The sequence below is a fragment of the Gadus morhua genome, chromosome 18, assembly GCF_902167405.1.
Source record: "Gadus morhua chromosome 18, gadMor3.0, whole genome shotgun sequence".
NCBI lineage: Eukaryota > Metazoa > Chordata > Actinopteri > Gadiformes > Gadidae > Gadus > Gadus morhua.
Window position 1 is genome coordinate 17,798,436 of NC_044065.1, and position 13,813 is coordinate 17,812,248.

Sequence of the window (13,813 nt, forward strand, 5' to 3'; positions counted from 1 at the left end):
CCGTTCGTCAGACAACTCTGACGTCGAGGCTGCAGGGAACACTTTATTTAGGGGTTAATTCCCTGGTGCGCAAGCTCCGCCCACCTGGCTGTAGCAGCCAATGACACGCTCTGGTTCAGACCGTTTGTCTGAGAGGCCCTTCACTGGGAGCAGGGCCAGAGTTACCAGAGCAGAACGCATGCGCGCACACACACACACACACACACACACACACACACACACACACACACACACACACACACAGGAACAAACAGGAAACCACTGATGCTTAAAGACAATACACAAAGACACTCATTCAAACGCACACACGCACAAATACACATTTGCCTGTAGCCGATAATTGGCAGTGACCAATATGATGGGCTGTCTTTTTGTCACCATGCTATAGACAGCAACTGCTACTACCGACTGACAGCTAGTTCTACATGGCTACAAACAGCTAGCACTACTAGCTCCGGACCGCTAGCAATTTGTAGCCAAAGGCCCCCCTCGCCAGCATGGGGCTGCTAGGGGAGGGTCCGATCCAGCCTGCTGACGGTGTAGCCCTGCTGACGCTAGCTAGCGCTCTGGAGGACGTTCCGATGCGTTTACGACCCTAGGAGAGGCAGCGGAACCACAGAGGCTGCTGCTGTTCCCCCCGCTGACAGCTGCTGCCGCAGAATCGACCAAACTAAACAAACCCCGGGCTAGACACGAGCACACACACCAAACGCCGTCGCCACCAGTTATGCGTGTCGTTTTATGGTTAGCCCTTTCCGTTTGAAATCGTTTATGCAGCCGCTGGATTTAAATCCTCAGCCTCTGGGCGGAATCTGGGAACGGTCGGTTGGTTCTTTGTCGAATCGCTCTGACTGCCGCTCTGCGTCTGGTGTCGGAAGAATAAATAATAATCAACAGAAATAAACGTCCCCTTTTCGGTTTCGGTTTTTCGGTTCAATTTTTGTTTGAATCCGTTTTTTTGTCACGGCTTTGTGAGAGGTGTCGGATAAATTAATCAAATCAATCAGAAATAAATAAATGCACGTTTCTTTGGGGTTCCTGTTTGACTGCTGCTCTGTGACTGATGTCCACACAGAACCTGGATAAAGTCTCTGCGTCTCTTGTCTCCTCCCAGGGGTGACGGTGGCCAGCGCGCTGATAGACATCTCTCAGGTCAAGACGTCGGACTTCAAGGACAAGACCCTGGGCTTGAAGAGCCGCAAGGCCCACCCGCCGGCCCACCAGGGCACCTGCGTCTGAGCCCCCCCCTGCCCTCCACGGGGGGGGTGGGGGGGGGGTGACGGCTCCACGCTGAGCGGCCGACGTCCAGTCGGAGCGCCCTATAGAGACACCGGGGAGAAGGGAGGGGCGTATGAGACTCCATTCGCCTGCACTCCCCTTAGCATCTCAGCTTTCCCACCGTTTAAGCAAAACGTGTCCTAGATCTGCTCTCCATCTCCCTCGAACACACACACACACACACACACACACCTCACCTCTCACCTCGCCCCATAACCGGAGGGCAAGCACCTGGACCCCTAAAGGTCATCCATTGTGTCTTCGTCATGGAGACGCTCCGAGCCGCTGGCCAGAAAGAGATGTCATGTGACTTCAAGGATCCTTCGCTGTAGCACCAAACACCTCTGGTCAAGCTTTTGTATGTGAAAGTGATTGCACGTGACACGTTTTTGGTCATGTGATCAGTGACCCTTGACCCTCTTTCAAGTCCGTCCGTCCGTCTGTTGGTTGGTTAACCAAACTTTGCTTATTCCTTCCGTGTGTGTGTGTGTGTGTGTGTGTGTGTGTGTGTGTGTGTGTGTGTGTGTGTGTGTGTGTGTGTGTGTGTGTGTGTGTGTGTGTGTGTGTGTGTGTGTGTGTGTGTGAGAGAACCTTGTGACGCTACCCTCCCACTCTCTGTTCCAGCTCAAGTCTGCATTTTTAGTGCAATACATTTTAAATAAATAAACTATACCATGAAAGCGTCGCGGCGAGAGAGGAAATCACTCAGAGGCAATGTCTAGATCCTTGGGGCTTTTAGAAGCAGAACCACAATTGTTTTTCCTTCACCTCGGATATGTCAATTTTTTGTTTGGTCGCCCACAACCCAAACTGGATGATACAGCTGTTTTAAAAAGAATTTATGTACATAACAGAGACCTTGTTTTATGTTTTTTCTTTCGGGATGTCTTCTCCACTACGAATTGTCGAGTGTCTCTTTGCAGCAAAAGAAACGGTTTAAAATGGAGGACTTGTGCGAACGTTGGACATTTAAGCGCATGGGACGGAAAAAGATGTTTCCTGGACACTCACCATCGGACAACATAACTGTGTATATTGTTATTTTTTATTATTGTTTTTCAAGAGGCATATTTAGGGGTGGGGGGGGGGGGGTTAACATGCCTTTGAAACGCCTGTGTTGCCTGTGAAACTGTTTTTAACTCCTGCGGAGGGTGTGTGTTTTGCAGCGTTTACTTTGGCATGATGTTGACATTGTGTCACGTCTGGTTGTTCCGCCCTCCTGGACGTGTAACGGTGTCTTGAACGAACAAACGTGTGTCTTGATTCTTTTAATTTTTTTTACTCTTATGTCAGATGGATGGTTTTTTTTTTATCACAGAAGGACGAAGAGAAGCGTTTTACTTTAGCCCTCGTCCGATAGCTGTGTGACGACTTGGTCTGTCACTAGTCTAGTGGAGAGAGAGCCCTCGGTCCGCTATTGTTTTCATATTCTATTGATTCACGTGTAATGGCATATTTAACTTAATATTATTGTTGACTTCTAAAAAAAAATTGATGTTCCTTGTTACAGATTTTTTTTTTTTACATTTCTTCCAAGGACTTGCGTGGGCATTGTTCGTGTGGTTTTATCGTAGCAGAGTGGTAACTATAGCGCATCTCGTTGCCGTATGCCGGCTAATGTGTTCTTTTTAAAGTTTGTTTTCAATGTTTTTTTTAAAGGTATTGCTTTACGGTGCCATTACACAGGAATCATGGTCCTTCACTTTTAAGATGGAAAGAGACGAGAGAAACAAACCGCAGATCAGAAATCTTTAATGTATTACAAAGATGGACATCATGCCAGAAAATAAAAAAACACTACTTCTAAGATCTACACCCAAGTCATTTTGAAATGTCACACTCACTTACTACCGTCGTATTCTGTCCTTGTTTATTTAAAAGCCTTTGTCGTAATTTTTTAACAGCTTGTGACGTAATGCAGCAGTTTTGTTTTAGGATAGATTAACCGTAGATTTGGATTACATTTAAAGTAAAAGCCTAATCTGGCTCATTTCTATTCATATCATAGCTTTTATTCTAGTTAATTGGAATCTCAACATGGGCCTTCTGTAGCTCTCCTTATATGAAGACACTCCACAGATCTCAAGCTCTGACAATTACCTCATTCCAGGTTTGCAATTATCATGAGATGGCGACTCTTTTGACCGACAATTCAACTCTCGACTTGTGTTCACTTTGGAGTGTTCCTTGGCGGAAGTGATGGAGAACATGCTGTTTATTGTATTAGTACACCAGATACACTAAACCAGTAATCTTTCTCTCTTGCAAGTCACTTAGTTTAAAAGTGCCTTCTACACAAAAATGTCAGTAAAAGTGTCAATCCAACAGAATGGTTGACGACTGGATGATTTTATTCTTGAGTCGCGTCCTGGCAGGAGAGAAGTGAGGCGACCTGATGGCTCAGACAGGTGAAGTCTGCCGTACATCAGACGAGACATCGTCTGGAAGTGTAAGTGAGGAGAGACCTGGGGAAGATGAATTGCTGTGGAAGAACGTATGATGTTCAGCATCATACAGCACCCCCCGCCCCCACCCTGACTGACGGTGCTGGAGGTGGAGTGAATCATCACGTCAACATTTGAGAGATGCAGTGGGGTCTTTTTAAATATTTTTTCGGATTGAATTTAACAATTGTTCACCTTTATTTATGTCTCTCTCCTTGTATCTGCCTGTTGTCGTCTTCCTGTTTCCATCTCACTGTATCTGCCTCCCTGCATCTTCCTCTATCTCTGTGTGTCTATCTAATCTATCTGTATTTGAATGTCTCAGCTTGTATTTCCCTGCCTCCCTCCCTCCATGTATCTCTCTGTATGTCCCTGTGTATCTCCATCTCCCTGTATGTCTGTCTCTATCTTCCTGTTCCTGCTGTCTGTGTCTTACTCTGCATCGTTTGCTCTCCTCGTCTGTCTCTATCTACCTAAATCTGTCCCCATCTCCCTGTACCCGTCTAATCTCTCCGTCTACCCGACGTCGACGTCCACACTACTCGTCGATCGTTCCGATGAATGGTGTCGAACTCGCACGTGAACACGCACCGATATTCACACATGACAGCCGTACTCTGTTCTCCACTCTCTGCTTGACCGTGTATGGGCGCGCGCGGTCACGTGCTTGCAACCTCGACTCTCCTTTCTACAGCGTTCTCCCGCAGGTCTGCGCCGTCGCGACACTGATTTGGATTTATTACGACGGCCCGCGGGAGACGATCAGCCAGCTGGGTCACGTCCAGCGGGACCGCTCTGATAGAGATCGGATCAGACATGTCTGGATGCAGCAACTTGTAAAGACTCGGGTTCCACCAAGGCGTGAACACGGCCAGCTGCTAATGGTCGGAGCAAACTTAATGGCTCAAGCAAAGCTGGATTGATTGGGCGGAAATGGCAATGACGGACGGGGTTATAGGGCTAAGAATTGATGTGGCGCAGGTTGAACACACTGTACCGAGGCTGGTTATTCGGTTTCGTAGGAGGATTCGCTATTTTGTAGGCCTACATCGATTTGTTTTTTTTGTAGTGTCTGCCACTTTTTTAAGCAGAAAGCCATTATTTTAAAAGTTCTTTAAGCCTGAGAAATATTGCCCTTTAAAGATTATCACTTTGCCATGCACCTCACGTTCATCATACTTTAGAGTTCCAAAATTGGACTCTTTTAAATGACATTTTGACGGAGGAGGTTAGGGCCAGGGCTGGCGACCACGGCCTGTCTGACTCATCGTTTCCTGCCACCATTGGATCGGGGCTGAAGTGTCTAATGGGACTCCTGGGAACTGAACTGTAGTGACCACCAGACTGGCCCTTAGGCTCCGACCTTGTCTCTCCTGGTGTGTGACACACACTATTTTGGTTTAGACAGCGTTTCCCAACCTTGGGGTCGCCTGATGTGCATATGATGTCTGTGTGATTGCTTGTAAGCTATAGATTTTGTACAGATTGCTAGTAAACATACTTTACACATTGTTAGTAGTGCATGGTAGGGTAAGGTAAGGCCCTGCAATTAGCCAAACATTGTCTGGCTAATTTTCTAAGTTTTTCAGAAATGAGCCCCTCTCATCATCATATCAAACATATCATGTTAGATATACGGGTGTGATGAGCTTGCAGATTTGTCTGGTTCCCAGGCTGCTCTGGACTACCAACAGCCTTGAAGCCATTGGACCAATGGGCTTTAAAAGGTTGATATCATGCCACCAGGTGCAAGTGTGATTAGGCATTATAAGCCGTTTGAAAACCTGCCTTTCCCTGTGCCTTAGTGACATCATAAGTGTCCGCCTAGATGTATGATGGATAGATAAGCGGCTTATCACACTCACACCTGGTGGCATGATATCACCCCTTTAAAACTATTATTATGGGCCAATCAGGATGGAGTGCAACATAAACACCAATCATCAATTAGCCAATCCTGAACTCCAATACGGGGCTGTCACTCTGCCCTGTTCAGTCACCTCAGACACCCATTGTTATTTACATGTGCTATGGCGTCGAATCGCTATCCAGGGGTTCCGCGGCAAAGTACCTCCAAAGTCTTGGATTTATTTTTGAAGGTTTTATCCTTTTATTGTAGAGTAAGTCAGGATTGTATGGGAGAGAGAGGGGAAGACACACAGCAAAGGACCACGGGCAGGAATCGAACCCGCCTGCGGTAAGGAGAGGGCCTTAATAGTACGCGCTCTACCCGGCGAACCACCGGGGCACCCCAAAGTCTTTCATCCTGTCCCGAGCGTAGAGCCCCGCCCACCGCAGCCGCTCTCAGCCAATCAGGCGCCGGGATTAGTCTTATCTCACCGTCTCGCCGCCGAAAGGTGTGTTTTGGCGAGCCAATCGAGCCAATCGCTTTGTGACATTTAGCGCGTACAATGCGTTAAACCGCCAACCAATAACATCCCTCTGACGGTCTGCCCCGCGTTCCCAGCTTAATGAAAGAGGAGAAATCCCAAAGAGATTGTTTGTGTCGTGGAGGTGATGTCTCTGCTGGGGGAGTCAAAGTTAAGGCGGTAATTAGACGGGATTGGTTGAAAGGGCGACACTACAGCGTTTGAACTCTGTTATCTACAGTCACTTTAATCCTAGCCCGGGGGGGGGGGGGGGGGTGCCAACGAAGCCTTTACAGTAAACCTTTTAACACCTCACAGATGATTGTGTCATTTTCTTCAATCTTCTTCTAAAGTGCAATGCCACTGATGTCCCCCATGTCCCTGGAGCTCAAATATTTGCAAAGGGTTTACTCTAAAAATCGTTTTGCCCGGAGGGTATTGGAATGCTACATGGGATGTGGTGCACGTTTAAAAACAGATATACAATATACACAAATGCATTGGTCATGTGTCAAAAACAATTTAAAACAATATTATTTAATAAAGATATTTTTGTGCAAAGCTTTTTAATGCCTCCAAATGTTAATGATGTATTTAATTAACTTTTGTTCGGTGATTGTAAGGTTCAAAATTAAATGATTAATGCTCTTCTGTTGATAACTTTTATTGGAATCTTAAGGTTGATTGAGATATTGGATAATGGTTAAAAAGGGTATATTTGGTTCAAAGCATATTATCATTATATTTTCGCCAAAAGGTGAACTCCACCAACTTCTTTTCCTAAGCTGTAAAACATTTCTCGAAGCCCATTCTGTCACACAGAAAACAGTGGCCCTGCTAAATGCATAATTTAAAGTGGCCATTTTGTCCCTTCCAATTGATGACACCTCTACTAAATCTTTAGCTCTCCCTCTAGGTCAAGTATTCCATCACCGTGCCAAAATAGACAGGTCATCTTCAGCGGAGTCCCGCCCCCTCTGTCCTGTCCAATGAGCAGCCTGTCCTCTGCAGGCAGTGTGTGTCCTTGTCGCTGGATGCTGCTACTCTGCTGGGGACTTATGTGATCTGACTGTCAATGGCAGCTGCTACAGCACTCACTAAAGGAAAAGATAAGCGTACACGGCATTGAAGGGATGGAACCTGGCCAAAGTACAATGAGTATATACTATAAGTTGTGTCCTTCAGCTACTTATCTTGTTTTTTTGGGTGGAAGAATTTTAACGCCAGGGTCTCTTGGATTTGTATAGGATGGTACATTTGCGAAGAAGAAATGGCTGAATATATATAGTATGTAAATACCAGGAGTGAGTCAGAAGTGTAGCTAAGCTAAGCTTAGAAGAGGCTGTCAAAACTACAAGTAACGGTTTTCTGACCAATTGTGGAGCTGAAGGGTATTTGGGAACAGCTGCATCTACCAGCATAAGGGGCTGTCAACGTGCAGATGGAACTTATTTAGCAATTGTCATATTTTCCGACATTAAAACGGTATCATTACAGTCATTTTAATTCATATGTTGACAGGAAGTGGTCACAGATGGCAAATTTATTGGACACATTGTTTACACTTTCAGAGGCCAAGACCCCAGGTATTCAGACAATGTTATATTTTATCCTTCTACTTTTCTACATTCCTCTGAGTTTCTATAATACAGATAGTATGGTGTCAACTACTCACACACACACACACACACACACACACACACACACACACACACACACACACACACACACACACACACACACACACACACACACACACGCACACACAATTTAGAATGTATTATTAGCTCAAATTCTTCACTAAAATGTTAACCCTGATTTGTCTTTCAGAGATGTCAGGATATTTTGATAATGTTCCGTTTCACTTGCTACTTAATTGGCAGAAGGAAGGAAACACAAACACACAAACACACCCGCACGCACACACACACACACTGTTGTACAAACCATATCGTTATACTGAATCAAGTTGACAAGTCTTCCGACACCAGATACTTGAACAGTCGCAAAAACACATTCAACGCTATGCAACACTTGCCAGGGGGAGAACAGCGCGCTCTAAGAGTATCGTATGTACAAAATGTTACGAGAGGTAATGCGAGAAGCAAGTGATCAAACCACCACAACATTCCATCAATTCAGCGACTGAAACAAACAAAAAACAACCTTTTTCTGACTTTCAATTTTGTAGGAGAAAAAATGGCACCCTTCAACTGTCTGCTGAGATGTTCCCAAAAGAAGACCTTTTACCAAGGTTTTTGTAGGAAACAATTGTCTGTTCTCCACTGCGTGTAATCCTTGTTTTGATAAGACTCTTAAGAAAATAACGTATACTGAATGTTAGCTCTCTCTCCACTTTGTGTCATACTTTTCTTTCTGCTTGAGATGCCGTCCTTGGATATAATGGACTTTAATGATACAAAGTCTGAAGTGACAGGGTTAAATTGACAATACAACAGCAGTGTCCGAGAAGTTAACAGCGACATTTGTCTGTTTCATTTGCAGATTTTTTTAAACAGCATTTCAGTGTGCACAATGAACAATGAACGATGCAGTCAGAATCCATTTTTATCAATTTGAAGAGCATTCTTGTCTTCTATGTACTGTTTCCACACCAGATAACTGCGTTTCTTCACTCATGTACATCTTCACTAGGTCATCTCAAAACCAAGAGATGAGCAGTATTTTTTAATTTAGTTTCAGTTTTTTGGTTTGTATATTTATTTGGGCCCGACAAGCCTACACACACAAAAAGGTGGGCAAGATAAGTCGTACTTTTCCACTGTAGTTGTTAAAGTTTTTTTTTTCTTTCTCAGTCTTCATAAAATTCTGCTGAAGATTAATGTGTTGTCCCCACGCCACAACAACATATAGAAGACCAAAAACCGCAGCAAAACAAGAAACAAAAATAAGAAAATAAGGAAATTCCTTGAAGATAGATTACGATCTCGTCCACAACCGACTGCCACTTCCATCTTCCAAACGAACCGACGCAAAAAAAAACATTGTATAGTGTCCGAACAGAAAAGTGAAAGGTGTTGGTTCTGTCCATCCGGCCAGGGGCCAGACTGTCCTCCTAGGGCCCGGGTCGGAGCCCTGGTGGAGGGTACAGGAAGGGCATGAAGGTGAGGACCACTGGAGGTAGCAACACAGGGAAGCGTGGGAGGGGGAGACCAGAAGAAGAACTTCTGGGAACAGAGCGGGAATCTGCCAGCTCGTCTTGCTTTGAATTCTGCACACAAAAGAACAGAAGAGCAAATCTCTTAAAATATGACGAATACAGAGGTTGAAATATTCAGTGAGAGTTTTCGGAATTTATACATTTTTATCCACTGTTCAGTCTATGACGGATGTCATGGCAACAGGGCTTTTGAAAGGTGTGCATTGAAATATTCATGTTTTTGTCTCTTGGTATACAGGACGAGAAACTGTAAGGAATAAAATACAATTTTAATTTGAGACATTTAAACCACACAATGGTTGAGAGCAGGGCAGTGCGTTCATCATCCTCCTCACTGCGTGCTTGTCGTCATGAATACCTTCCATAATTCCATAATACAAATTGAAGTTGCAATCAATCAGCAGAAAAACCAAACCACCCCTAGACAAACAGAAGTGATTGCTATTGTTGGTCCTTGTTTCGGCTCACACTCTATGGTGGCATCCATTTGAGCCAATTAGGAAGAGGGATGGGAATGACCAGCGTTTCAGGCCGAGTTGTTGGCTGTCCTCCACGTTTGGGTTTTGTGCTTTGCGATAATGGAGGAACAATAGCGACCAAGTTGAGGGTGGTCAAAAGAAAGCTAAATCAAATGAATTAATATTCTTACCACACACAGAGCGGTGTCCGCTGTCGCGTTTGACTCCAGTTTTTGAGCCTGAAAGAGAGACAGACAGAGTTTAGTTTAGACTGGCTGTTTGAATGTGAGTGTGTGTTCAGGAACTGACCGCTGTTCTGATCTGTTCAATCCTAACAGTGTCTGTGCTCTGGGCTAGAGGCAGAGCGTGAAGGTTCGCTCGATATAGGGGGCAGGATGGTGTCCTTAGGGCATTAGTGTACTTGGGTTTGAACACTAATGTTCACAGGCCATAACCTCTACCTGCTGTTTAATGACCTGTATCTGAATTCACTGTCAGTTGCTTTGGCTATGGGAACCTGTCAAGTGACGTCCATTATGTGTTTATAGATCAGTGGTTCCCAGTGTCTTACGTTGTTACATACTTGAGACCCACAGGTTGGGAAACACTGATGAAGGGAGTGTGAGAATGAAAGGGATATCTCGAGGTGGTAACTCATGCTCCCATGCAGACCTTCTTTGTATGGCTTTCTGTTTGCCTTTTGTGTTTGTGTGTTTGTTTGGGTGAGAGGGGGAGAGAGAGAGATTAAGTGTTCATGACAGCTTCATAAATTAAATCCTTTTTCTGTACACAAAACGCACATGGACACTCACACAAACACAAGCACACACACACACACACACACACACACACACACACACACACACACACAGACACACACACACACACACACACACACACACACACACACACACACACACACACACACACACACACACACACACACACACACACACACACACACACACTCACACCTACACACACACTCACACCCGGCACCAAGATAGCGAGATAGAAGGGGTGTATGATGAAATGGTAGCTGGGTAATGTAGTAAACACACCTCATATTGGTGAGGTTGGGAGGAGGAACAAATGATGAATAGCTCTGTGGGAGGTCTTCTCTACGAAGGGAACCTTCACACTGTGATAAATCATATTATCACTTTAAAAAAAATAACATGATAAATCACCTCACTTAGAAAACCCTCTGATATCATCTAATTTATTTATAATAATAAAGTGCTATTCTTTTTATCTCTGGGGAGTATCTTCAAGCACCTGGAAAGGTATTGGTATAGCCCAGAAACGTTGTGTAGACGGTATGGGTTGTTTTAATGTATCCTATCTATTTAGAAATAAAGGAAAATATGTGTTTTATTTTATAACTACGATAAAAGTAAAAATAAATGAAAATTAAGAAGAGCAACCCTCTGAAATCTTTGGCCTGAAATTTGGGATTATTTTCGCCTGAAATAGCCAGACCACGTTGCAGATGCTTGTTAGTCTGGAACTTCTCATTTCTTTTTCTGATTTCCAAGGGGCGTTATCAACGGGCACTGACCAAAATGCCCCAGTATGTAGTACGGGGGGGGGGGCAGACGCATATGCCAAAGCAAATAAAATATGAGGTCGCAGATTTGTCTGCGAAATCCTCGTCACGGACTAGTTAATGTCGTGAAGGTTTATTGCCGTACATTTTGTCATGTTAAGTGGATACAAGGGCATTGGCATGCGACCTCTTCAAATGTAATGGACTGTTACCTTGAACACGACTAGAGAGATTTCTGGGTTTTAACCTTATTGGAAACATTTGGGATAATATCAGTACACAACTTAACAAAATATTTAACATATTGTGTCGTTTTTAGATACTTGAATGTGGAAATGCTACATATGATCTATTTAAAGGGCCCCGATCTCACCGTCGGGTGTGATGTCGACTAGCCATTACAAGTCATTTAAAAATCGACCCTTAAAGTGTAATTTCGGCAGAAATTGAACCCTGGGTCTTTGTTTTGGCATGTATACCCATCAAATAAGCCCTCCATATACTTTTCCTGTTGAAAATCGAGTATAGAGTTTGCCTGGCGCAATGTATTTCTTGCATGTTATTGGTTAGGGGCACTGCAAACGCTTCTAATTCAGCATTTTTTTAACCACTAATATTGCTCAAACTAGCACCAAACCTCTGCAGTAGCATGATTAGGGTCCCTACACATAAAACTGAGCATCAACAACAGAGTTAGCATCCTGTAGTTTATTTAAAAAGTCAATTACCTGCTACCGTAAATAATTTAATAGAGACGCAAACAAATTTAAAACAGTCAAGCATCAAGAGGGAAGATTGTTAAGTTAATTTGTTGGCGCCTCTATTATATTATTTACGGTAGCCGGTATTCGACCTGTGTGGACTTCCTGGAAACAAGGACCTACCGGTAAGGCACAGACTTGGAAAACAGTATTTTTTAAAAACATAGTTGTTCATGCTTCGTTCTATGTGTAGGAACTCTAATCATGCTACTGAAGAGGTTTGGTGCTATTTTGAGCAATATTAGTGGTTAAAAAATGCCGATTTGGAAGCATTCGCAGTGCTTAACCAATAACATGGAAAACAAACATTGCACTGGGCAAACTCTATACTTGATTTTCAATGAAAAAAGTATCTTGGAGGGCTCATTTGATGGGAATACATGCCAAAACAAACACTGTGGGTACATTTTTTTGCTGGAATTACACTTTAAGTGAGACCACAAGTGGGAGTTTTCACCAAAGCTGTATGACGTAAGATAAAGTATCCCACAATATACAGCGGTTTTAATATTCATAAGATTTGTCAGATGGCCTTAGATAACATGTGACTGATACACATAATTCCCAAATCCACCCTATCCCTTCTCTTGCTTGCTCACTCATTCCCTAATCCCTTAATAGTGTTCACTATTTAGGGTTTAGGGAATGAGTGAGCAGGGAGTGAGAGCATTGGAGCGCGTTTCATGGTGGATTGGGGTCAAGGGTTGCATTCCTGCTTGGGCTATGCCTGTAGCACTATTACGGTGGTCGCTGTCAATTAGCTTTGACATGACGGCTTCAGTGACACCGACTCCTCAACAAGGTATCCTCTTCCCAGCCGCGAGCAAAGACACAGGGTATTAACCACTCATCCACTGGAGCAGTCAGTAGACAAGACCGGGGCTTTAGACGTCTACTGTCTGGGCTAAACTGATCTCTAAAGATTTAAGGTTTGACATTTGAAAGGTGTCTTTGGCAGTGTGTGTGTGTTTGGATGATGGCTGGTTTAGGCAGCCTCACCTGGCTCAGACTGATTGAACTTGTGCTGGGTGAGGCTGCACACCTGTTGCACGTACCAGTAACCTTACAATGAACCGGAGGCCACATCACCACCCTGCCCTGTCTGGAGGAGCCCAATCAGAGACTCTCCTAGGTGGAGTGGGACAGCTTTTTTGATAATGTTATGACTTATCGGTGAGTCGCAACAATCAAAGGATACAAAGGATATCTTCTCTGTATTGCTACAGAGAAAATAGAGTCCTCCCGAAAGGACAAAAGGAAAACTGATAGAAACAAGTAGACAGAGTTGCAAAGCATCAATAGGAATGAGAACACAAGGATAGTCAAAGTTATTTAACCATAACCCAGCCTCAATCTCAATTTAAATGTACAATCCATCAGCCTAATTAATCTCTAACCTCGACTTTAGTGGGTTTCCCCATAAACTTTTTATCAAAAAATGACCTCCTTCCAACCTAAGCCTAACCTCAATCAGATCTCACCTTTTATCTCACCCAACATTTCAATTATTACATAACCGCAACCTTTAAATCAACCCCTCATCTTACCACACCAACTATACCCTCCTTCCTTTCCTCAGGAAGCTCCTCTTGTCATTATGGGACTCTTCTTATTGTTCCCACCTGCTGTACTGCTAGATAAGCACCTCCGATGGCTCTCCCTGGTCCCCCCAACCCCCCCCCCCCCCCTGGGGAGGACAGCTGCTCACTGGCCTTCTGCCCGTGTGCTCTACACAGACGTTGAGTCATTCGTTGTACTCCCTCCCTTCTAAGG

General features: G+C 44.2%; 2 protein-coding genes across 6 annotated transcripts in view; one reads left to right on the top strand and one right to left on the bottom strand.

Moving 5' to 3' along the window:
• Window positions 1-3,093, top strand: part of atrnl1b (attractin-like 1b) — an 87,236-nt gene extending 84,143 nt beyond the window's left edge. For 2 of the 5 annotated variants that reach the window (XM_030339925.1, XM_030339926.1), the window contains exon 29: window positions 1,115-1,308. In XM_030339925.1, the coding sequence (XP_030195785.1) occupies window positions 1,115-1,239 (125 nt within the window). In that variant the 3' untranslated portion in view covers window positions 1,240-1,308. Of the gene's footprint in view, window positions 1-1,114 lie in introns of all 5 variants that reach the window. The other 3 variants (XM_030339924.1, XM_030339923.1, XM_030339922.1) reach the window with 2 other exon arrangements.
• A 4,523-nt stretch (window positions 3,094-7,616) lies between these two features.
• The window catches only part of gfra1b (gdnf family receptor alpha 1b), a 31,795-nt gene continuing 25,598 nt past the window's right edge, over window positions 7,617-13,813 (bottom strand). The window contains exons 9-10 of the mRNA XM_030340015.1: window positions 9,922-9,969; window positions 7,617-9,323 (exon numbers count right to left, since the gene is read on the bottom strand). Coding sequence (XP_030195875.1) covers window positions 9,168-9,323; window positions 9,922-9,969 — 204 coding nt within the window. The 3' untranslated portion in view covers window positions 7,617-9,167. The remainder of the gene's footprint in view (window positions 9,324-9,921; window positions 9,970-13,813) is intronic.